Raw genomic sequence first — 25,551 nt, forward strand, 5'->3', positions numbered from 1 at the left:
TAAGACCACATAAATTCTGAGTGAATGTGTCCAAACAAGAGCTAAATGTAGTTTAGCTACTCTATAATTTGTTTAAAATACATTTTAATACCGCTATGTAAACAAAGCCTCAATCTTTCAATTAGCACCTTCTTCGACAGGGGCATCTAGCAGTTGTTTATACTGGATTTTCTTTGCTGTTTTAACTATGGAGGAGATGTGATTGCAACACATGATCCTGAGTTGTGAGATACCCTCAGACTGGCTAGCTCAGATGTAGAGCTGAGTAGCACTGCCTGCAGTGAAGACTGCTGTCTCATGGTTGGAATCAGTGGCAGACAGAGCTATCTACAGCACCTTTATGGATGCTGGGTTTAGCCTTTCACCTACAGTCTGCTAGCAGTGCGCGTTGCAGCTGCTGTTCCTAAGAGTCTTCTTTTGGTGGTGGTTGCCTATGTCTTCAAGCCTTCCCATTGATCTGTATGCTTTCTACAGTTACCTGTTGTGGGTTTATAACAGCAAAAACCATAATCTCCATAGCTGCGGCACTCCCCACAGGTATTCTAATGCAGCCAATATTTCTCTGTGTTTTCCTTGGACGTCTAGGCAAAAGTATAACTTTGTTCCATGCCTAAGTGATTTGTACAATACAAAATCTGTAGTGAAACACTCAACATTGGCATGGGACTGTCCATCCCTTCCTCTAATCTTCTTCATTTACTTTTCACCTGGGTGGTGTAGTCCATGATAAGAAACTTCATCTCACATTCTGTGGCTTCTAAGCTTTCTCAGTAGCATCTTAACATTGTCTGTACCCAGCACATCCAGGAATAGGAAATATACTTATCACATCCACAGTTTTTCTGAATTATCATCTAAACATTCCTAATAGCTTTATTTAAATATTTCTAATTGGTTAAATACATTTCTATGATGCATCATTCGGATGTAAAATATTATTTAATTTTTTTTTTTCCCAAAAATACATGAATTGACATTCAGTTGATCCATATAATTCTTGATCTTTGTCTCTGCTTATGTTCTGTACTGAATTGGATATTTTTTATTTCATACAAGGCCTGTTTTTTAATGAGATAGCGTTCTTTGTTACCAAGGTGTTACAAAATGTGTTTTGACAAAATTCTGCTGCTACAGCTGACAGTAATGTGGTGGTTGACTCACCTGGGTAAAAGGGGAAAAATCTTCTTCCTTCAAAAACCTTTAATTACATTTATTTGGAAAGTGTTACTTCCTGCCTTACAGTTTTTAAAAAGTGTTTCAGAATACAGACCGAGTTCGTGCCTTCTGTCTCGTAAGGGTGTAATAGTAATCGATAATCTTGTCTCAGTCTTACAGAGAAAGAGGTTTAAATGATAAATATTTATGTGTAATACCTTAAACAGTGAGTGACTTTGTATATAGGAAATTCTGTTCTAATGCAAACATTTCACAGGGTTTTAAGAGTCTTATAACATTAATCAAGAAAAAAACTTCAGTACAGCAGAAACAATATTTTGCTCTTGGATTTCAGCTGTAACCAGTGTACATGTGACTGCATCTACAGTAGCTAATTTAGCAGTGCCAGTGCCTGTTAGGCTCTGTGGCCAGCTGTTGCGGTCAAGCCACATACGTAGCATTAAATCTCCTCTGTCTGTAAAAAAGATGACATCATAAAAAATGCATTTTGGAAATCAGTCCTGGCCTGGTTAATTTCCAAGGGCTGCTCAAAGACTGTGTGGAAGAGGGCTTGTTGACCGGTACAAAGCCTTGGCTGGGCAGTAATGATGTTAGAAGTACCAATGCGCAGCTACCATGCTGAGTTTGTCAACTGGTACTGTGTATGTGCACACATGCAGCTTGTGCATCCTCCTCTGCTCAGTGGTTTAATAACTTGAGAAGGCAGAAGCAAAGCTGCTTGACTGTGGAACTGAGAGCAGTGATCTGCCCGCTTGCTCCAGTGTGGAGAAATGTAAACATGGGGTTTGCAAATCTGTGCAGACACATAATCCAAAGCACAGTGTGGTCATTATTTTAAATGAAATGGGCTGGAACTCATCGACATGAATCTTTGAAGCACAGAAAGCAGTTCTGTGTTGTATATACTGCATAATGTATATTTTAGTCAGCTTGAAGTTAAAATTCTCCAGTTTATGGTTCTTCCACAATTTCCTTTGGGGCACTGCTTCCCAGTGTAATATAGCCCCCCATAGTTTCTCGCAATTTTTAGCTTCCTTTTATGCATCTATGTGAGCTAATGTGGATTGTGCCAAAATGGAATTAATGAAGTTAAACAGAAATCAATTGTTTGGCAGGACTACAACAGTCTTTATTCCTGAAGTTTGTCCTAAATAGTGTTTTATTTTAATAAATTTAATATGCACTGGAATTTATTTTTAATGGGATGATGGGCTTGAAATTGTAGTTGCAACTAGAAGGAAACTGATTTGATCAGCTGTGTAAAGTCACTTTAGCCAAATAGGATTCATATTAATTTACTAAACGTGTTAGAATATAAGCTAAGGCAGAGCTAAGAAGAAACTGCTTCAGAGGGGAAACATGCCCAGTATGTTTTTAACAGATGCATTTTCTCCGATGTTGCATTTTCCGGAAGTACAGGGGAACCTCAGTTATAAGGAACCATTTTGTATAGTATAGGAAGATATTTATAGCTCCTAATAAATTATTGTTTCTGCTTACTGCTTGATTTACAGTACTTGTTTTCAGATATGCTGTACTAAATTTTGCTCAGAGACACTGGCACATGGATTACCTCTAGTTTTCAGGTCAGTGGGGACTGTGCTGTGCTTATAAAGAAATGAGACGTTACAGTACAAGATTTTCGATGGAGCTCATTTAAGATATACAGACTTATTGGTATACGTACGTGTCTCCTGACAATGGCATTTAAAAAATCCATTTAGTATAAAACAAAAACCATTGATTAGCTCTGAAAGCTGTCATTTAGCAGTTTGCATCAGAGCACTTTAAAACCATTTACATGAAAATGAGGAGAAACTACTACATTGAATGTTTATTTAATGACTTTTTTCACAGTATACAGTAGACTCAGATTTGCAAATTAAGAGTAATTGTGATAATGAAAGGATATTTTTGTCATGTTTTCTTAAGTCTTCCCATAAATCCTGTGCTGTAAATATCTCTGAGTCACTTTCTGACTCATTGCTCCTCTTCTCCATATCTTATAATTTTATACAAACAAATTTGATTGCTTTTATATTAATAATAACCAGTTCTTCATCACATTGTAGCTAACTCTCAAAAACAATTATTAAGAAATTTGCTATCTACCTCAAAACCTTACAAAGATAAAATAAATACTAACCCCATGTGTTTTACTGGTAAACTTTAATATCTGCATCCAATATCAAACACATTTTCACTTCTTTGCTTTGCCATGATGAATTCTCTTCTATCGTAAATAAATTTGACGCTTTTCAATGACAGAGTAAAACTAAGAAATTTTCATCAATGCTGCTACTCAAAAAGGCTGTATCACAAATACATTTATTTTGGTTTAGCTATTCTTTGTATGGCAAAGCAAGAAACTGTTATCTTTAAAAATCATATTTACAGGAGATGAATAATAACCTTTTTTTTAGTTTAATTTATAATTAAATGTAAGCATCAGACCAATTAATCACTGCATTTTTAGTAAATAAATAAGAAAAATCAGGAAGAAACACATTTTGCACTCTCCTTGTTTTTTTCCATCTAAAGCAGACCAATATGAGTGTGAGAATTGCGTCAGAATCTGAGCGGTGAGCAATAATTCTGTGAGTTACATCCATATTAGTTACATTACATCCATTTGTTATTCATAAAAATGTAATTCCTGAAAATTAGGAAAGTACGATTAGGTCTTTAGCCTAGTTTTTACATTGCAGTCTGAAGAAATGCAAGGAATTAGTTTCTCTGTTCTGTCTGCATGAAATAAAAAATTCACATGACAGCTCCCTCTGAATAGCAGAAGGAAACATGCCACTGTAGGTACGTATTTGCAGGGCTGCTGATTTATTTAAATGATTAATATAATTTATTTAATTGCCATCACTGTTGTAAACTGTTGTCTTTGCATCTGAACAAAATCTTGTAGATACAACTCCAGAGGACTGTTAAAAATTGTATCATTATAGAGTTAACATATGGATCAAAGTGTACTGCAGATATGTATTTTTTACCATATCTGGTTAAGACAACTATGTTTGGGTAGAAATAAAAGAATTCTGTATATATGCCTGAAGTATGAAAGGAGAATATTATACCACAACTTAAAATGTTGCATAAAATCATAATTAATTTTACAGTACAATACAATATGAACAAAATGAGTTCGCTTCACTGTAACACTCAGATTATCCTTGACTATTGTAAACTCCTGCAAAATATTGTACATCACATTATAATCCATTTACTTTATGCCACGACTTCTGTGCCTTATAACAAAAACATTACTCTGCTGTGATTTAGCTCTTCCAGCAGTGACCAACTGAAAATGAATGTGAGTACAGTCAAACTGTCCAGAGATATGTCTCCAAAATATTATCCCAGCTTCCGACACAAATGTCCTGAGCTCAGGGTGGTTTCTTCTGATGTAGCTGTTCTTCTGTCAGTCACTTGTAAAACTCAAATTTGGAGGAATCCTGGGCAGAAAGTTTTATTTTGTTAGTTTTGAGACTGCTGCTTGCCTAGGATCTTCTGCTGTCCCCCAGTTTATTTCGTAGAGGAGGCTCTGGAGATCATGTACATTGACCTTCTTCATGCTCCTCATGATTTTAAGAATCTGTTGTAATTCTCAATTGTGTGTTCCAGAGTGAGGAATCATAGCTCAGGACTCATTCAGTGGTTCCTATTTTGTCACTGTACAGAAACATATTTTTTTTTTCCCAGTCCTACTGTGGCGTTTCTGAAATTGAGATCTGTAACTGTAAATAGTCTTCAAGGTGGTGTGGTATCACTGGCTTATAAAGTAGCACAATGCTATTCTCTGGGTTTTTTTTACTCCTTCCCTAATAATTTGTAACATAGCACATACAGTTTGCTTTTTCGCTACTGCTGTGAACTCAGCTACCTGTTATTTTTCCTGACATAATTTCTGAGGTGTTAGAATCAGCACATCGTTTTATTTATAAAGGTGGGATGTGTTTCAATCAATGTGGTTTACATTTATTTACATTGAATTTCAGCTGTCATTTTGTCACCACGTGTCATAACATGTAGTTCTTCAGAGCCAGCCCTGCTTTCACAGCACTGACTTACCTTAGCGTCATCAGTACAATATGCCTTCTCACTGTTCACTGCTTTTTCCAGCTTTGGTCTCCCACTAGGATCCCAGCAGGACTCAATTAATCACTTCCTCCCGGTGTGAATCCTTACCATTTACCCCAAATTTTTCCTATCATTTAAACTTCTCCATGAGAGGGCCTTCCTTCTAATCCCGTGCCAGCCTAGTTTTATAAAGACCTTTTGATAAAGCACCTGTGAAATAAATACTTCTGGAGATCAGGTATATGAGATCAGCTTGCTTGCTTACTTTTCCATCTTTGTTTTTTGGAGAACACTGATAGATTGCTGGGAAAATATTTCCCTTTTAAATAGCCATCTCAACTCTTCAACTCTCTGATGTGTTTTACTGTTCACTAATTTTACTGTTTATGCTGGGTTTTGGCAATTTAGAATCATAGAATCATAGAATAGTTAGGGTTGGAAAGGACCTTAAGATCATCTAGTTCCAACCCCCCTGCCATGGGCAGGGACACCCCACACTAAACCATGTTACCCAAGGCCAAGCAAAATGGGTGCTTCCCCATTCATTCGTATTAAGACTGGTAGGATGAATCATGCTTTGAAAGAATATATCTCTGAGTATAGAGAGAGCCTGAACTGGTAATTTAGATGTGATGCCTAATGTTTAGAAGAGTAATAGCTGGTGAGATCAATTTAACCCTCAGGAAGCATGGCTGGGATCATTTGTATTTAGTATCTGGTTTCTAAATGATCATCATTATTTATGGTGAGCTTCAACATAGAATCATAGAATCATAGAATAGTTAGGGTTGGAAAGGACCTTAAGATCATCTAGTTCCAAACCCCTGCCATGGGCAGGGACACCCCACACTAAACCGTGTCACCCAAGGCCTCATCGAACCTGGCCTTGAACACCACCAAGGATGGGACATTCACAACCTCCCTGGGCAACCCATTCCAGTGCCTCACCACCCTTTCAGAAAAGGATTTCTTCCTTATATCCAATCTAAACTTCCCCTGTTTAAGTTTGAACTCATTACCTGTTGTCCTATCACTACAGTCCCTGATGAATAGTCCCTCCCCAGCATCTCTATAGCCCCCCTTCAGATACTGGAAGGCTGCTATGAGGTCTCCACGCAGCCTTCTCTTCTCCAGGCTGAACAGCCCCAACTTTCTCAGCCTATCTTCATACGGGAGGTGCTCCAGTCCCCTGATCATCCTCGTGGCCCTCCTCTGGACTTGTTCCAACAGTTCCATGTCCTTTTTATGTTGAGGACACCAGAACTGCACACAATACTCCAAGTGAGGTCTCACGAGAGCAGAGTAGAGGGGCAGGATCACCTCCTTCGACCTGGTGGTCGCGCTCCTTTTGATTTTGAATTTAGTTGGAAATACGTAGAAATCTGTCCTTGCACTACCTTCCTCCCAACCTGCCACAGTTCCCTCCACTATGAACTATGAACTTTTTGTGAAAAAGCATTTTATTTTTGTGTTCTGACCTCATCTTTCTTGAATACTGCTTTTATAGCCTGAATGGCTGTTAACTCTCTCTCTGGCTTCCAAACCTTTGAAAATACTTTATTTTAATTTTTTATTCTTTAAGTTGTTCGTTAACCTTTTTTCCTTAACCTGTTGTGGTTTTTATTTTTACGTTTGTTTATTTTGGGGTTTGGGGTTTTGTTTTGTTGTCTTGGTTTTTCATTGGTTTGGTTTTTTTCGGGTTTTTTTTTAGGCTGGTGGATTATGGTAATTTTTTGTTTTTCTCATTTGAATGCAATTTCAGACTTTTAAAAGATCTTTTTTTCCATTCTAATATTTAAGTGAATCAAATATTATTCCATACCCTCCATATGTAACTGCTTTGATTTTTAAGGATATCCACAGCTGAATCCTTTATATCTAAAATGAGGTCTTTTGCTTTTGTACAGACTCCTCATATCCTAGTGGTATCCTCAGTTCCAGATGAATCTCAGTTCCTCCTAACACCATTATTTCAGCCTGTGATTGTAGCTCTGCTTTGGCACATCCCCTTCTCTCTGAATCTGCACATGGTGTAATGAGAATTTTGCAAAGAGTGCTGCTCTGCAGGTCCCAACTTTCAGCTCCCAAAAGACATACGTTTGGCCTCCAGAAGTTCTCCAGCATTCCTCAGGTTTTGTTTTATATAAGGACTGGAAATTGCTGCTTCTAGTATGTCTCTGGAGTCTGTGCAGACTTCTTACAACATCCACAGGATGCATACTTCTTCAGAGCCACCAGTGCAGGTCTCTGTCTGGGACATGGTGTGTTGTCACTTCAGGCATTCCAACTGGCCTATCTTGAGAACACACAGGAGTAAAGTTGGCTGGAGCAAGCAGTTTCCCTGTACAACTTGTCCTCTTTCTCACTGTTGTCTACAGATGGACATCCAAAATAACATATTTCAGTTCTTTCTTTTCTTCTCCCTCCCCCCGTATTTTCATGATTTGGAAATAGGATTTTAATGGAACATTCCCTTTCCTAATTTATTACTTTTATTTTTCACAGTCATTTTTCCTGTCATTCCATTTTTGTTCTCATAGTACTGTTTCTGTTTCTAAATCAGAAACTTTCACTTGATAAAGATTCTGTGGTGTTTCTTAGAGAATAGTAATGGCTCACTGGGCTTGACTGCTGTGACATTGGAATTCACGAGCTAAAAGCCCCCCTAGGATTTGGGCATACTTGGTTTTTAGCATAGAATCATAGCATGCTTGGAGTTCACTTGTTTTGCATTTGCAAAACATTAACAAGACAGCTGCTTTCCGTTATTCTAAGTGTGGGATGGAGAAGCTGAAGAGCAGCCAAGCAACATGTAATGTCCATGATCGACATCTACAAGCATTTGACAAATATTAATCTGGAAATTACACTTTTAAAATGCATTCAGAAATATCCATTTGCTGTTGTACTTACAAGCAAATGACAGGAGGGTACTTGCCATAAGAAAAGGCATGGCAAAGATGAAAGTTATCATCTGAGGCAAATATCTATGAAATTTAGGTGCTTTAAATGAAATTCAAAGTTATGCACTGGCTTTTAAATAAAATATCTTTTCATAAGGCATTTTCTCTTATGAATTGATGATACCACTTTAATTGTGATTTTTGGGGATGGTGCTTAAATGTGATTGAACTGATTAAACTGATCTCGTTGCAGGTTGAAGTGCACTGGTACATTCTTATTTTGGTGCAATATTGTTACAGGTGTATTCAGTTTTAAGGGGATTATGATCGTTTTGTAAATAAATTTACAGTGGGAAAACATTCCCAGAAACTTAAACATGGAACAAATCCTTAGGTTTTACCTTTAAAAATCTATCATTTTGTTTCCTCTACTTTGCTTTAAGACATAAATGGTCTTTACTACATGAAAAGCTTCAAAGGACTTTAAAGATTTCCACAGAATATGGTGTTCCATGTAAAGTTACACTTACATTTTCCCCCAGTGTCCACTGAAAGTTAATTTTGCTTTTTGTTTCACATTTGTTTTTGTCATGTATTTGTTGTGGATTTTTTTAGTTTAGTTCAGCATTTGCAGGCAGACAAATATAACGAATAACTCAGGGTATAAGTGCTTGAAGGTGTGAAAATCAAAACTTTTCATCATTTGTAACTCCATGAAAGACTTTGAATGTAGGGGGCAACGTAAAAGAGCACTGTATGCTGCAAGTTCCCAAGAGGACTAGCAGTTGCTCTTCTGTCCATTGCAGAATCTAGACTTTGAACACCTAGCTCCAGACCTGGAATATATGAATTCCATAAACGTGTGAGATACAAAAGCTCATGAAGTTAATGAATGAGGCAGCTAAACTGGGGATTTACAGCAGCCCACACTGAGTGACTGAGGCTCAAGGCAGACTAGAGAGTTGAATGGGACTGATGTGCTTGAAATTCAGCATGGGCAACAGCCACCCAGCTGGGTCAGATGCCAGTGTGAAAATGAGTTTCAAAGGCTGACACATCTTCTAGATACCAAGTTAATTAATTACTTGGGTATGGCTAACTGTGTCACTTTAATGCTTCTAGGAGATCACTCCTGGCTCTTTTGAACAGCTAGAGCTGGGGGCATACTGGCTTGACAAGGTGAATGGAAAATATTCACTGCTCTTTTTTTGCATTGATGGTTGTCTTTAGTTCAGGTTTCATCCTTCTTGAAGATTGTAAGTGTGCTGAAACAGGGTAATTGCAATGTAATAAACATTAAGTTAAAACTAGACAGTTGTTAAATATACCTGAGGAATTTCTTAATCTTATGTTAGAGGAGAATTTAATATTACTTCATTAATATTCTTTCAAGTGCGAGTCAGGGGATAAAAAAAAAAAAGGTGCAAGTGAAAAAGATTAGCAGGTCATTTAATGTTTCATGAGGTAGGAGCATTGTAGTCAGGTTTTTTCACTCCAGAATTGTATGGCACTGGCAAGACTGTTGGATATTACAGTTTATGTTATTTAAAGCCACTCAGGCCTTCCTACTCATTCTTGCCCCCTCATTTGTCACATACAGCATGTCTTGTTCTTCTTTCAGGATGTTGTCCTGAAAGTATTTTTTTCTGTCTTACGTTAACTGAGTCTGAAACACAGTTATGTCACTTGTGAAGGAATGCCATCAACAAAGCATTGCAAATCAGTCTCAGGTTTTAAGAAGCTTTTGGCACTCAGATGTTATAAAACTCTATATTTTCTATTTCATTTTTTTAAATGAAACTGAGTAGGTATTCCAGCTTGCAATTAGTGAGTACTACAGGCTATCAACTTGTCAAATTATAAACACAAATACTAATACTGAGTGTGTGGGGGGAAATCACATTCCTTGTATGCGCATCTAGCACAGGGATTGATTCTTCACATTTAGCAAATCTGTTGCGTTTGTATCGGATTACAGAGTGAGTATATATATGTTAAGCTTGATTTTACAATCATCAGTGTAAAATGAAATGTAAATTCTTTTGTTACTACTATTGCAATTATCTCTGTGTACTGTGGAAGAGGAGGCCTTGCAGAGCCTCTGGTTTGCATGCTGTAGAGTAAGCTGGGGCACTTTCAGTTTGGACAATGGAGAGGGTCTTTCTGTGTCCCGTATGCTTGCTGTGAAAACCACTGGAAAGCTATCTGTGCCAAATACTGAGTTAATACTGGTTATATTCCTTCCATAAATTCATCACCTTGAGCAAAACATCTAAGAAAACTAGTCTGATTAGGGTGGAGTCTGCTCTTGGAACATTGATTGATTGATGGCTTTACCCACGCTTACTACAAGCACGATGACTAAGGGCAATGTGGGGTAGGCAAATCCGGTTGTCAGAATCCCGCCTAGACGTTTGATGTTGTGCTGTTGTGACGCTGGTCGCTTGAGATTGACCCAGGAGATGACAGTCTTGTTCAGAAAGCGTGAGTAAAGCCCTTCCCAAATCTTCGTTCGCGAAGCCAAGCCATTTCACACTTGCCTTTGGACAGCCATCCTATGAGAAGGAAAACTCTTTAACTTTAAACCCAGGCAGATGGAACTGGTCTAGCCTTGTAAGGTCTTCCATCTAAGAGAAGGACACTCTAATCAAACCTACGACCTGAGGACTTTGCTGTCACCGTCCAAACTCGATAGGCTGTGGCAGATAAACCTCAGGTGTAAAGGGTAGGGCCAGTTCCACGCACGCTGTGCCTCACCTAAAAAACCCACTGCTCTTGGAACATAGTGCTTTAATATGTGGCTTTTGAGAATAAGCTCACGAACAATGGCAATAAATCTAACAGTATATATTCTTTGTTGTCAGTTTGTGTTCTATCCTGCCAGATTTGATTGAACAGACAAGTAGAGGACCACATCTGTTGTCTTAAATTGGCACAATTTTATCTTGAAATGTAGCTGAAATTTAAGTAGGAATCAGACAGATGTGCTACCTGAACAACTTGGGAACAGAATTCAGCACCAGTTTTTGAGTTGACACAGTTTTACTTAACTGTTTCACCTTGACAGTGTTACTTTGGAATGCTTTGCTCCTCTTAAAATATTTTATTGCATTATCACCTCAGAGCAGCTAACTCCTCATTAAGAAATCTTGAAAGTTACTTATTCTCCTCTCCAAGCATAGAAAAAGTAAAAGGTAATGAGCTGTAAGGAAGAAACACTGTATTTTGTTGTATTTGTCCTTAGTGATAAAAAGCAACAAAAAAAAATGAACCCAGTGCAGAAAATGTAGGAGGGGAGGGGAAGAACCAGAATTTTGTAAAATGTTTTTTGAGTGCTTTCACAGGCTGGTTTAATTTCCACAGAGTTATGTGAGTTTGCATATGTCAATCAATTTAAAGTAATGCCTTGCTTTGATTATGAACGTGACTTGAAGATAAAATTAATGTTTGCGTAGTGCTTGGAATATGTAAATAGATGCATAAATGCTGCTGTAAGTATAATTACTTTAATAACGAAAGGCAAAATCAAGTTGACTAACAGAGTTTTTAATTAGATTAACATAAACCATTTGTGATTTAATACAATGCTGTCTACAAAATTAGATACTATATGCATGTCTGTTAAATCAGTTCATTAATGTACTGGATCCAAATTAACTGTTGTTATAATTTCCTTGACTGAAAAGAAATTTGAGGTTTATGCTACATTTTCATTAGTCCAGAATCACTAATGTATGTGGGAAAGATACATTAGTTTTACGGTTGGGTGTTCAGCCTTAACTTATCCTGGTTCTTGTTGACCTAGTACTTAACTTTGCAAATATAACATCTGGCAAAGAGAAATTTTTCACCTAATAGGAAATCATATTCAGCTCAGCAGGAGTAAGATGGTGTGCTTGGAAATACCACTGTATTACAACCCTTTCAGATCTTCTTTTTACAATCCAAACTCTTCAAGTTGGAGAAAAGTTGGTAGGATGCTGCCAGTTAGCAAAGAGCAGATGGTGTTTGTTACTGTGACCAATAAGTGGTGTATCTGTGGGAGTAATAAACCCAATTAGCCAAATGTTGATTGTGCTTTTAAGTGTTGTAGTCCTAGTACCTATTTCCATACCTTTGCATATGCTTAATATAAACTTATTTAATTGTGCAGTTTGCAAAAAGTTTAGTGGTGCACTTCTGCTGTCTGAATTGTAGAAATACCATTTTAGATAATGTCCTTCAAATGAAGCAGTCGTAGATACACAATTCCAAGAACCCCTTATTACTTACCTTGTATTTTATTTCTGAATAGTAAAAGCTGACTGCTTCGGGCTTGGCTAACATGAATGTTTAAAGACAGATGGCTTTTTGTCCTAATGATGCCTCTTGCCCTTGATTCAATAGAATATGGCTTCACTAATGGCTCATAATCATGGTTAACTCAGTATACTCTGCAGTTTTAAAAAATACTGCTCTTCTTGGACAATTTTCCGTTAAGGAGCGGTCAGCCCTCAAAAAACTTTCCGACTCTTTAGAGACATGGGTTGGGATCAGTCATGACCTCTGGCTGGCGGCTAGTTTACTAACAGCTCTAACCTCCCCAACATGGGCAAAAAAGCCCGAGAGCCATTCTGATCTGTCCCCAGCTGGGCTGACCAAATAGGGATAAGCTTAAGAAAAAGTGTGTTATTCAAAGTTGCTGAAGAATTATAAGAAAGGCAAAAGCCAAAGATTAAATAGTGATGTTAGGATCCTCTTTCTCAATTCTGAGTTGAAAACTCAGTCTCCCATGTTCTTCTCCTGTCAGCAGAACCTCATCATGCTGCCCTTACCTTGAGTAATACCCTCTTTCGTAACCAAGCCCAGTGATTTTAATGGCAGTCGTTTCTGCGATCACTCCCAAACCATCAAAATAAGCAATAGTAACCACATACATTCAACAAGGCCTATTTGATTTTTTTAACATTCAAGTTTATGTCTCCCTGCATGTCTGTGCAGTGCTTGGTATGATGAATCTCCTTGGATATCTCTGCAATTAAAATAATAAACACCTTAAACTTGTTAATTACAGATTTAATATATACCCACAACTTCAGTTGCTTCCTTGGCTTTTCCTCAATTGCTTCATGTCAGAGTTAAAAACAAAATTGCACAAAATAACATGTTTGGGTGTCTGGCAAAATAGCAGATTATCACACTGCTAATGCATGTACGAAAGATTTTCCTAAGTTAGGAGTGTTTAACTCAGTAAATATACCCCAGACACCAAACTCTTGGGTCTTTTTAATCAGAAAGATTATTTTAATTTTAAGACTTATTTCATTTGCTTTATTTACATGCCACAACTTGTTACCAAATTCTGACAGAAAATACTAAAAGTGAAAAGTGAGGGGATATTTTTGCTATCTCAGTGTGGACTTATATCTGGAAGTTGTTTGTGTGGAGTCACTGACCATCTGTTTCATGGAGTGATGCCAAAAATATTTTTTCACTGTAAATTTAGGTGCTTGCTATGAGCTAGTAAATAGCCAGGCAAATGTTGCAGCATTTTCTTTGAGCACACTGTAAATATGAACTCCCAGCACTTTTCAAGATTAAAAATGTGTCATAAAAAAATGTTTATTTCTCAGGTAAATCTCATCACAGTAGCTTTAATGATTTAAACTTTGATACTCTGATCTAATTTATTCTTGGGGCAATTCTGTTGATTTAAACTAGGAATTAATTTGGCCCAGAGTTTTCAAGAAGCTGTATTTTCCATTTGAGCATTTAATTTTATTCCCTGTGGCCTGGCATTGAGTTATTGTTCAAAGCATAATGAGGAGATGAGACCGAGTGAGCTCTGTAAGAAAGGACAGCCTTCTCCTTTGGTTTTGGGACTGCTGCAGTGAAAATTCAGTAGTGCAATACTTTACTTTAAGAAAGCATTATCACATGTCCTTTACAGTAGCTCTCCAGAGCCGCTCTGAAAGAGTACATTCATTTTCTGCTTCTGCTGTTTTCTGTCTCCTGACATGCCTTGCTAAAGTAGAGCCCTGCAAAATTCAGTTCCACCAAACAGGTTTCTTGGAATCCCTTCTCCAGAGACAGCTAACATCACATCCTGGTAATAAAAAATAATATTGCATCCTCATCTATAACACTAAGTTAATTTTGGGAAAGCCAAAAAATACTAGGTATTGAAGAGATATTGGGGTAAGGAGCTACATATAGAGGGAGGCGAACTTGAACTCTGTAGAAGCTGCTGAGGATAGAAATAGGAATAGAATAGAATAGAATAGAATAGAACAGAACAGAATAGAATAGAATCTGATAGTTCCCATTTGAAGGGACCTAAAATACTCATCTAGCTCAACTGTCCTACCAATTCAGGGCTGACTAAAAGTTAAAGCATATTGTTGCAGGCATTGTCATGCTTACAGTGTTGAGAAAAATAAAATTTGCCTTTATAGTCACCCAATAGTACCTTAACATGAAGGGAATTCCCTTGTACATATCATAAGGTGAGATACTCTTAAACACTCTTCTAAAATAAATGAACTATCAGAAGTCCTAGAATAGGACCGGAAGAAAACTAATCTGCAAGCAGGTCTCAGTATGGTTTTATTCAGGAGTGAATATCTTTGCCTCCTCCCCTTTTCTTTAGCACAGAGCTGAACTTAGAAAGATGTTATTTTCTTTCCCATGAATAAGGAAGGTTTTTGTGAAGATAAGTAGCTCCAAAAATGGAAAGACACTTTGTCTCCTCACAAAGGAGCTGACAGCAATGGTGAGCAGCATGCACAAAGAAATAACACACCAATTTCGTGTTGCCAAGCCCATGCTATTTCTGTTTTGCTGTTTCTGAAAGAAAGTAATTTGTTCTCACAGTTCAGGGTTTTGTGCTGCTTTATTTTACAGCTGGAAACATTTGTCTGCCCCATGCCTTATTTATCTTTGTTTTGTTACTGTTCTGAACGCTGATCTGTGAAACAGTCACTGACACACACAGTTATTCTGAATGGCAAGCATATTCTTTGTTTCTGCTTGTAAAAATCTATTAAAATAGTGTTTATTAAATAAGAAATGTTGCAGTTCTAATAGGGATGTATTTGGGCTACATCAAACAGGGAAACAAGTATTCTTCTAAATGTAAACACACATTTTCTATCAATCATTTTGTTTAGTTTGAGGCTTGAATGTTAATGATGCAGTCTATGTTAGATCTGTTGTACCTATGGTATGCTGCCTTGAGGTAGTCAAAATCCTTACAAACATTAAATGGAGTTTTTAGTCTTGAAACAACTGCAGGTTAGAGCTTTATGTTGCAAAAGAGCAAATGATATGATTCTTTGTTTAGCCGCTCACTACCATTCTTGCCCCCATGTGCAGAAGTGTGGTGAGGTGAAAGATGGGTGTGGTTTTAAATAGGATAGGTTTTATGGGGAGTACCCAATGCTGATATATGATGGAGTAACTTCTGATGTGCTGCTGATGGTGCCAAGTGCTGGGCTGACGGGATGGTGTCCTGAGTGCTTGTGACAGCTCTCAGCTAGAGGCTGCTGCTGGCTTCAGGGAGCCCCCCTGCAGCCACCTTGTTGTCACCCTGCTGGACCTTGCAGCTCATGTCCCAGCTCTCAGGAAGTTCACAGTATTCCTTGGCATGCATAAGCAGAGTAGGAATGCTAGCCTGTTGGTATGGTGAGTCTGTCAAGACCCACTTTATAGCTGTCTGATGTATTCAAAAGCCAGTTTATCACATACTGAGAATAAAGTGAGTCCTCTATATACAACTGAGGTAAAGATCAATGGTTGATTACAGTTCTCAGCATTAAAAAAATGAGGCAGTGATGAAAGTCAGCAGCTTCTATCAGCCTAGCTCCATTAGCTAGCTCCATTAGCCCCGTTTGAGGATGTCGGGGTGGGCTCCTCCCCAGTGAGAGGGCTCCAGTGCTGGGAGCCAAGGACATTTAAATATGCTACTATTAGCTACGGATCCTCTACAGCACAAGGTCACTATCTTTCTTTTCCCTACGCTTTATAAAACACAGACACAGTAGTGGAGCCATGTCTGTTTGCCTTTGATGCCCGCTTCAAAATTCAAACTCCCAGTGTGCTCATCTCCCAGAAAATTTGCTTTAATGTGCTATATAGTGAAGAAACTTTCCCCTGAGTTTGCAACATTACATAAATCAGATGTTTTATAAATACCAACTTACAAGTATATGTGTATGCTTAATTTAAATTCTGTGGTAATTCTGCTGTTGTTATGGCTTCTGAGAACAGCACTTGATATGTCCATATTAAAGGAGGTAAGTTGAAACATGACAATGAGGTTAAATATATGGCAATCTTCTTGAAGTGCTGCAGTACTTAAGTGCAGTACACTTAAGACTATTGCAATATTATATGTAGCTTGCAGAACATATTTTAAGAGCTAGTTATTATACACATTTTCTTTATAGCCCAGGTTATAATTAATCTCTGGCATTTCATGGAAACCATGGTTTATTGACATAATAAATACCGACACTAGGAGATAGACTGCCTGTGCTGTGATCCAGCTTGACAACACCTGGTTTTAGGGGTTCTGTTCTCAGTGTCTTAGCCAGAAGCAAGTGAGGTATATTGATGTGCAGCATGTTTTACTGCAAGGGGGTTTGGAGATGAGCAAATCTGTGATTATGTATTTATTTATGCATGAAGCACAACCCTAAGCTTTTTACTAACATAGGTAATTTTTTGGTAAGAAATTTCTTGTAATTAGTTCGTAAGAATTCTCCATTTTCTATATGCTTGTTGGGTATCTAATCTTTGGTTTTAAATATTCAGTCGTAGCATGTAGACTCAAGCAGAATGTCTCATAGTTGGTAAGTACTCTCCATGTGTAAGTATAAAGCTTTGCAGACAGATGGGAGCAGCACAATTTTGGGAAAAAATAATTTCTGTGTTTCAAATGCATAATAACATTTTGGCTATTTCCATATGAGTATTAAAAAAAGTTTTATGAACAAAAACTTTTATGGAGACTGAGAATCCAAAGTTTTGGCTCTGAGCATTTTACAGTCTGATTGCTTGTGCAGGGTGGAGTGTGGAAGTAATCAAGATGCAGATGAACCTGGTGAAAAACTGCATGTATATTAGTTGGGGAAGATGTTGGGGAGACTGGCTGTGGACTCTTGAAAGAGCTATATTCTCTGTAATGTTTTTTTCTGCACAGGAGAAAGTTTACTGCATAGCTGGTGACAAAGCATCATGTGCATTTAAGTAAAGCATCTCCTGCTATCAGCTGATCATTTTCCCCTGAATACATGCATCTGTCTCCTCAAGACAAAATGATAAAAAAAATCTAAGAAAATAATGTGCAAAATCTTTGCCATAAACCAGGAAGGGTTTCTACAAGATGCACAAAGCTTAGCTTTGTGTTCATAAACAGGACTGAAAAGTTAAGCCACCCATAAAAACACCTAGTATGACAACGATGGCCACATTTTTGAAGTAGTGAGTCTGTTTTCTTCTCAGAAATGAAAGCTTTCTGTTAATGCTCTCTCTTCTATATGTCATAATTTCTTATCTGTGCTCTCCTAATATGTCTGGAAGCTATCCATGTGGCTGTAACTGGAGTCGTAGATTTCCAGTATTAAAATTGGTTTAGCTTAAGTTCTTGTCTAGCATACCTTTATAAAATAAGTAAGGGCAATAAAGTTGTGTTTCAAATTTGTTACGATTTCTGCTGTTCAGTGAAACTTTCTCGTGTGCTGTTTTTGCCTATGTGTGAACAGAAAGGATTTTTTTTTCTTAAATTACTGAGTCTGAGTTACTGTACCAGTACTTTCAGACTTCGTGATTATAGACTGGTGCAGAGGATAACCCATGGCCCTACACTGATGTTACGAAGACCGAGCACAATAGTTGAATGTCTGATATAGTGCACTGGCTTTTCTGCAACTTTAGACAAAAACAAATTGAAAGCAATTCAGTTATTCAGTTGTAAATAACTGCTTGCTTCCTGATACTTTTTTTTTTTTTGGAAGGTGGATGAATTGTGTCTGTCTGTTACATAATCAATAGAGTTAAAATCCCTAGCCACTTATTTCCTGTGAAGTGATTAAAATCCACTTAGTGCATAGATTATGCTGGCCATACTGCTCCTTTGCAGCAATATGTCAAGGTAATTATTAGACAGTTTATGAAGTGCTGAAATGTAAATGGTCAACATAAATCTTCATAGAGTGTATTTTAATAGTTTTATTCCATTTGGAGAACAAATGGAGTCAAGCTTTGGCTGGCCTTCTCATAGTCTTCTCCAAACTTACATAGCAGTATAGCTCTTTCAGCTTTCAAGGGCAGCTTTTCTTAATAGTAAGAGATGCTGCTGAAAGGATACAGCTGTAGATGGTTCTTCTCTGATTGGTGATGTGTAAGTGGCACAAAATATTTGGTGTTGTAACTTCTGAACAGCCATTCTGCACGTAAGGGGAACAAAAGCTCTGCTGTTTTCTCAGCCTTCTCTAATAAATCTTCACACACAGGAAATGTGTAATTTTTGAAATCTTATTTCTATCACTAGACTTAGCCCAAGGTCTAGTATTAAGTCGAAATTCAGTCCTTGCTATTTCTTCCTCACTGTTTGGTTTATTGTCCAACGAAATCAAATAAACAGTTTGAAGCCAATAACTTCTAAGCCACATTGTCTCTGGAAGAAGCATAACTACAGTTTCAAGGCATAGGACTTGATAGGGCATCATCTCTAAATCCTATTCCCAAAATGGGGGAGGATTTATCAAACAGTTGATAACTTGTATTAAATCAACAGGTAGAGTTCGAAAACACCCAAGCACCCAAGCATGAAAAAGCTTTTATTGGAGCTTCAAAGTTGGTAGGGTTTTTCTACAACGTTACTACTTAGTACTTCCCCCTAGACATGTTGCCTTGCTGAAGTCAGTTTTGTTGGTTTACGGGACAGTAGATTTCACCTTACATATTTGTTTTCCTGTGATTATGTATTATTTTCTTCAATGGTTTAACCAGTATTTGAAGGAAGTTACAAGAGATTTGTAATTAAGACAGTGGGCTGAAAATCAGCTTGAGTTCTGTGGTATCTGGCTTGATTCTGAGTTAGGGTGTTATAAACATGGCTGATGCATTTGTATTGGTACATTCTTGCCGGCTAAAATGGTTGCAAGAGTATTTGCCTATTTTTTCTGTTTTCAGAATATGTACTTCAAAGCAAGGTGTGTTATGACACGTTTTTAGACATTCAGGTATTTTTTTGACAGTGTAATCTTGATTGCTGTTTCTTAGTGTCATGTTCTCTGTCTTTGAAATAAAAAAAACCCAACGATGTTGATACAATTACACATCTTTTTCCTTAGCTAAGCTTATTCTTTGTTGAAAGCCAGGCCAGGGTGCTGTCTGTTCAGATCTGAACATAATTTAGGAATTTAGAAACATCCTAAACAAGTGCTCGTAGTCCCCAGTCAACTTCCGAAGACAGCGTAGTGTTTTTAAAAGAGTTTGGAAAGCATGAAAAATAATAAATTGAAGATACTATTGATTTCAGAATGAACAAATGACTGTAACTTAATAGACTCCTCCCTTTTTGCTAGTTTGTGTTGACATAACATTATTTATTTATTTATTTATTGTTCTGTCTTCAGATTTTCATGTAGACATTTGTCCTCTTCATATGGAAAAAAACCCCATTGTTGTATGTTTTGCATGAACTGCTCTGTGTTCAAGAATATTAGCAGCATGGCAGACAATGCTCAGTGTTTTTTAAAATCAACTCAGAAAATAGCCTTGAATATCTACAGTGATCTATTGCTTGTGGTGTTCTGTTGCTGGCAAAACAGTTATTTGAAGATGATACACTTATTTTAAAATCAATGTGTAAAACATCAATTCCTAAAAATCCGTCTAAAGCTCTAACTTTGCAGAATATATTACTTTGCCAATAAGGCTGGCTAACCCAGGAAGCAATGTGTATATTCTCTGGGGTTTACCGATATTGTTTGATAAGCAAAGATCTGGTTTAGCAGTTTGCTAAACCCGAACAGCCACTGGCCCTTTTTGTCCTAGAGAGAAGCTTCCTGAGGCTCAAATAGACCATGAATGCTTTTACTGCCTTTTGCACAAGATGAGAGGACACATTGGTTCTCCAGACTTGTACCCTGATGAATTAGGCTCGGAACTATATAAGCTTTAAGCAGACTGTTTACAAAATTTTATGAAGTTTTTGAAAGCATACCTCTTGGTCTGAAATAGTTTTATTATTTGCTTTCTAGTTCAATTTTGTTGGGAAATTGCTTGGACCAAGAGGGAACTCCTTGAAGAGGTTACAAGAAGAAACAGGTGCAAAAATGTCCATCCTTGGGAAAGGATCCATGAGGGATAAAGCTAAGGTACTGTGTCTGGATTCTGGTTGCAATTAGTGTCAAAATACTTGTGCTTTAGCTGTTATATTTAGATTGTCTGTATACTTATTAATGACTCAATTAATAGACCCAATTAATAGACTGACTGCAAGGCTAGTTTGTTTTTTTCAAGTTACATCAATTGCTTAAATATTGCTATGCAATACTTGCTTCACATATGATTGTAGACCTCCACAGTTACTGTATTACCAGTCTTACTTAAATAAGTTGCCTAAAATAGAAACTAGCTTAAAGTTAATTTGTTCTGAGAGAAGTCTATTTCTCCTAGGAAAGCATAGCTCATATACATTACCTCTGTGGGACTTAAAAAAAAAAAAAGAGATGGAGTATTTATTCAGGGCATAATTCTAAAAAAAATACAACAAGGTGAATGTTCTGCTTAAATGTGTGTAAAAATGCACTAGAGATAAAAGGAAAAAAAAAAGTGTTTGAAATCACTGAATGGTCAATGAACCTAAGGTAAGTGTTTGTAAGTAAGGCAGCCTCACATGTATCTAACCCAGTGGACAAGTAGTGATTGGATTGCAGTGTCTTACGTTACAGTCTGTAGAAGAGCAGTGTTATGGTTAACACAGAAATAATGACTGCTAATTTCACTGGACTGTATATTGTCTTTAGTAATGTTGTGCATTGCTCTGCTTCCCTTTCTGTCACCTCTGTCATTCAGTAGCTAAAATAATAAAGGCAATAATATGCCAGAATAAAGGGAAGACTAATCAGGATTTTATGATTGGCATTATTTGGTCTTGGTGGTGCATATAAGCAGTCACACAGGCATTATGAGGTCTCCAAGCATAACACTGAAAAAAAAAAGCCACCCCACAAACCAGATAAATTAGGCACATGGAATGTATTCCATTTTTTCAGAACTTTATGACATTGGGCATCCTGACGCCTCAGTTATCTGTTGAACGCTATGTTTTATGATAATAAATGTGGAATACACTGCAGATTTTATTTCTAGGTATTGACAAGTAAAATATTTTATGACTTTTGGCTTATTCCTGGAATGATAAAAAATGACTCCCTGGATGAATGAATGCATGTGCTGCTAAGTAGATGTAATTTGCATCAGTACTGCATCTGCCAGCTCCATTCTCAGCCACACACTCAGATTATTACTGCCAAGAGTAGCAATTGCTCAGACAGAGGGGTGTGAAGGGCTTGTTACCAGCTGATGATGTTTAAACGCACATAAGTAGATAGACTTAAGTCCTCTGATTTTGAGATCCATTACTTTTCTTATCATATGATTTGAATTTCATCTCGAAATTCAACGAACATAACGAACAGTACCAGCATGCCAGTTATTACAATTCACCATGAGTATGTCAGCAAAAACAAAATTCAAGGTATTTTTTCTCCTGTTCGTAGAGTATTTAGTCCTTATGCATAATCTCAAGTTAAGTATGAACTTCAGGGAAACTCATGAGAATCATGTAAAAAATTAAGTTCTAGAGTAAAATAGTGTTAATACAGCAGTGATGAAAGCAACTTCTCTAGAGGAGGCCTCGTAAGCGACTGTTATCTTAATCCAATTTAGACATTACTGGCTCAAAGAGAACCAAAATCCCTGTGTAATTGCAGTGAGAGATAGAAATTACCTGATCCATGTTCATCACTGTTATGAGTTCCAAGCAAAAGAGGCTGAGAGTGATCATGGGATGGGTTATAGTTACAATTAGCATTTCAGAGAGGATATTCCAGGTTGCGATATTGGTAAAACTTAAAATATATTTGAATGTGAGCATAAATAATAGCACGAATTGCTACATTGCTAAGAAAAATACAGCTTGGTCTGGCTAGAACAGTTTTCTTACCATAAATCAAGCCTAAAAATCCAATTTATGCAGTATTTTTTTTTTTTTTTTTTTACTGATTTAAATACAAATTATGAAGTCTGGAGGCTTGAGGTTGTTTCCTATGGTACAAGAAACCACATATATATTTTGGGGAACGAGGCTTCCTTCTGGAGGAATTTTCAAGATACATCTGTGTAATTTCTTTCTGTAAGGTAGAGTTTCCTTAAAGCTATCTATATTATACCATGAACCCTTATAGTCCGTGGGCAGACTGCAAGCACATGTGGCTTTCCCCAGTGGTCCAGCACAGCTCGATGCTGAGCTGTATCAGAACAGCAGAAACAGAATTTGTGCTGGAAAATACTAAATACATTTGTGCCCTAAATCTGTAAATACTTAATGTCTGAAAAGAACCGATCCACTGATTTGGGGTTTTTTAATGCCAAAATGACAGTAGGCAAATGCTTGGCTCTACAGTGAACCACTCTGGCCATATTCTGTAATTCTGGGCATATGAAGGGACAGTTTCCAGTTCTGGGAAGCAGACCCTGGTCAAGGGAGGTATATCTCCTTTTCAGAATTTCCTTATCTTTGTAAAAAGAAATGTGTGGATATATTTGAGAGACTAAAGAAATTGCGCTATTCCTCTTCAGAGCCTCAGGGGATACTTGCTAAGTGTGACTTGAGTTTTGAGTATCTTGTACCTGCTGTATGGTAAAAGGATACATTAATTTGAAAAGGCAATGCAACTTACTTAAAATGAATATTATGAAAAACTCCACTTATGCACAAAATAGCAACGAGCTTGTATATGTGACACAGAAAGTTGTGTCAGAAATTGCTGAAGAGATGCCCAAGTGTAACTGCAGCACTGGACATGAACACTTTAGTAGACAGAACGGAAGATGCTGGCTTTTAGATACTTCTTTTTTATTTGGCATGCATAACTGTAGCTATCATTTCAAATCCTTATTAGCTGAATGACTCCCATTTATCTTTGACTCATAGAGAAGATACTGTTTAACATGTTGAGCAAAGTCATGACTACTGAGTATTGTGCCCACCTAAGAGCACTGCCACTTTCCAGTGAGTTCTTAGAACAGGTTGAACTGTCACTGTCTTGCTGGCTAACATGCTGCCACTAACAGTTGTCATTCCTGTAGCAATAGAGTATTATAAATACCTTCTTCAGAACAAGTAGTGATGAGATTTTACATAGTCATGTCAAGTTGCTTGGCTTTTGATTCTTCTCCATTTATTTTTCTTCTTTTTCCAAACAGTATGGGAGGCGATTGTAAAGGTAAACATTTAATCTGAAGTGACAGTAGAAATCTCATTACAAGTGTAATGAATTGACTGTTTTCATACAATAAATAACTTGCCTAGCAGTCTGTTGCAGCAGGCTTTACACTGGTTCTGCTCCACTCATGTGGATGAGGTTGCTCGCTCTAGCTTGTAGCTATGTTAGTTAATCCCAATGTTTTGTCATGAGATTTCAGCTCTTATAGTTGGAGATACAAATCTGAGAATTTCTATTAAAATGTCAATTGTAATTTTTTTAAGAAACAGAACCTGTAGGTTTACTTTCAGCCTGCAGGGAGTTTTGGTCTGGACATTATGCAAAATCCCTGAAAATGTTTCTTTCTTATGTAAGGTGTTTCCATTTCATTGAAGTACTGCTTTATCATCTTTAGCTGTAAAATCTCTAAGGGAAAGATAGAGCCATATGTGACACTGGGTTTAGAAAACTGGCTCACATCTAGAAGAATCAGTAGCTAGTTCTTAATCACTAATTGGTGCTCACCCATTTAATCTTTATCTGTTAGATTTTCCTTTGCTGTGTTATCAAAGTCTTATTGGCTTTGTATTTTTATCTCTACAGTTATAGCACCTTGGGACTTACAGCCATTTTATCCCCACTGTCATGGTTTAAGCCAGTCTGCAAGTCAGCCACGCAGTTTCTACTCCTCCCCCCCACCCCTCCGCCCCTGAGGGATGGAGAGGAGAATCGAAAGAATGTAACTCCCACGGATTGAGATAAAAACAGTCCAGTAACTAAGGTATAACACAAATCACTACTGCTGCCACCAATAATAATAATGATAAGAGAAATAACAAGGGAAGAGAATACAATACCACCCGCCGGAAATGAGCCCGACAGAGAAGAGAGACATGCCCTTCTGGGGCACTCCCAGTTACATCCCCAGGCATGACGTGTGCTGTGGTATGGAATACCTCTTTGGCTAGTTTGGGTCAGGTGTCCTGTCCATGCTTCCTCCCAGCTTCCCCTCCTCCCTGGCAGAGCATGAGACTCACAAGGTCCTTGGTCAGGGTAAACATTCTGACCAGCAACTGAAAACATCGGCTTTATCAGTATTATTCCCAGGCCGAAAGTCAAAACCACAGCACTGCACCAGCTACTAAGAAGGAGAAAAACTGACTGCTGCTGCTGAACCCAGGACACCCACAAATGGCTTTACAACACAGAGCAGGATTAGGCCCTCTGCATGCCTTCAAGATAGGAGCAGAAGTTACAGCAGCACACTGCTTCTGCTGCAGCACATTTTTTTCTCTTCCTAAGTCTCTGCAGCATCTTGATGCTTACTGCTGTGAGGCTGTAAGGACTATAGCAACCAGCAACAAAGGAAAATGAAAGCAAAAGGAAACAAACAGAAAGCACAGCACCCCATATTTTGAAACTGAAATCTTTAAAGGATCATTTGCAAAAGGTTCGTAATCCCCATTCTCTCAGTTTCTCCTGTAAGTAAGGATGTCAACAAATATCATGGCTTTCAAACTCTAGAGCTAGGTTTTACCTGAAAAAAATTCAAATAACATATTTTCTCGTAATACAGAGAAAACTTAAACCTGTTGGAGGCACAGATTAAAAGAAGAGACCATCTTCCGCACTCTATGGAAATATTGTCTTTCCCCAGATCATTTGTTAGGGCCACATTCCTGTCAGGAGCATCTTTTGGTTTGGTAGTTTTTGCAGCTTCTATTGGTTACCTCTCTGTCTGGCTTGCTGGTGGGAACAAACTCAAAAATATAAGGTCATTGATCTAAGATACAGTTTACATGCCCTAGTGGGACAAATTCTTCCCTTCCTGGTATGCAGATGGTCCTGTGTGCATATATCAGTATCATGCATAATCAATAGGTGCCTTCTGATAGATTGTCCCT

The 25,551-nt window shown here is 37.6% G+C and overlaps 1 protein-coding gene across 1 annotated transcript in view; it reads left to right on the top strand.

Moving 5' to 3' along the window:
• The window catches only part of KHDRBS2 (KH RNA binding domain containing, signal transduction associated 2), a gene marked incomplete at both ends in the record, with an annotated part of 351,174 nt that overhangs the window by 101,569 nt on the left and 224,054 nt on the right, over positions 1-25,551 (top strand). The window contains one exon of the mRNA XM_080615761.1: positions 20,417-20,533. Within this exon, the coding sequence (XP_080471887.1) occupies positions 20,417-20,533 (117 nt within the window). The remainder of the gene's footprint in view (positions 1-20,416; positions 20,534-25,551) is intronic.

The sequence above is a fragment of the Psittacula echo genome (genome assembly GCF_963264785.1).
Source record: "Psittacula echo genome assembly, chromosome: 4".
Taxonomy (NCBI): Eukaryota; Metazoa; Chordata; class Aves; order Psittaciformes; family Psittacidae; genus Psittacula; species Psittacula echo.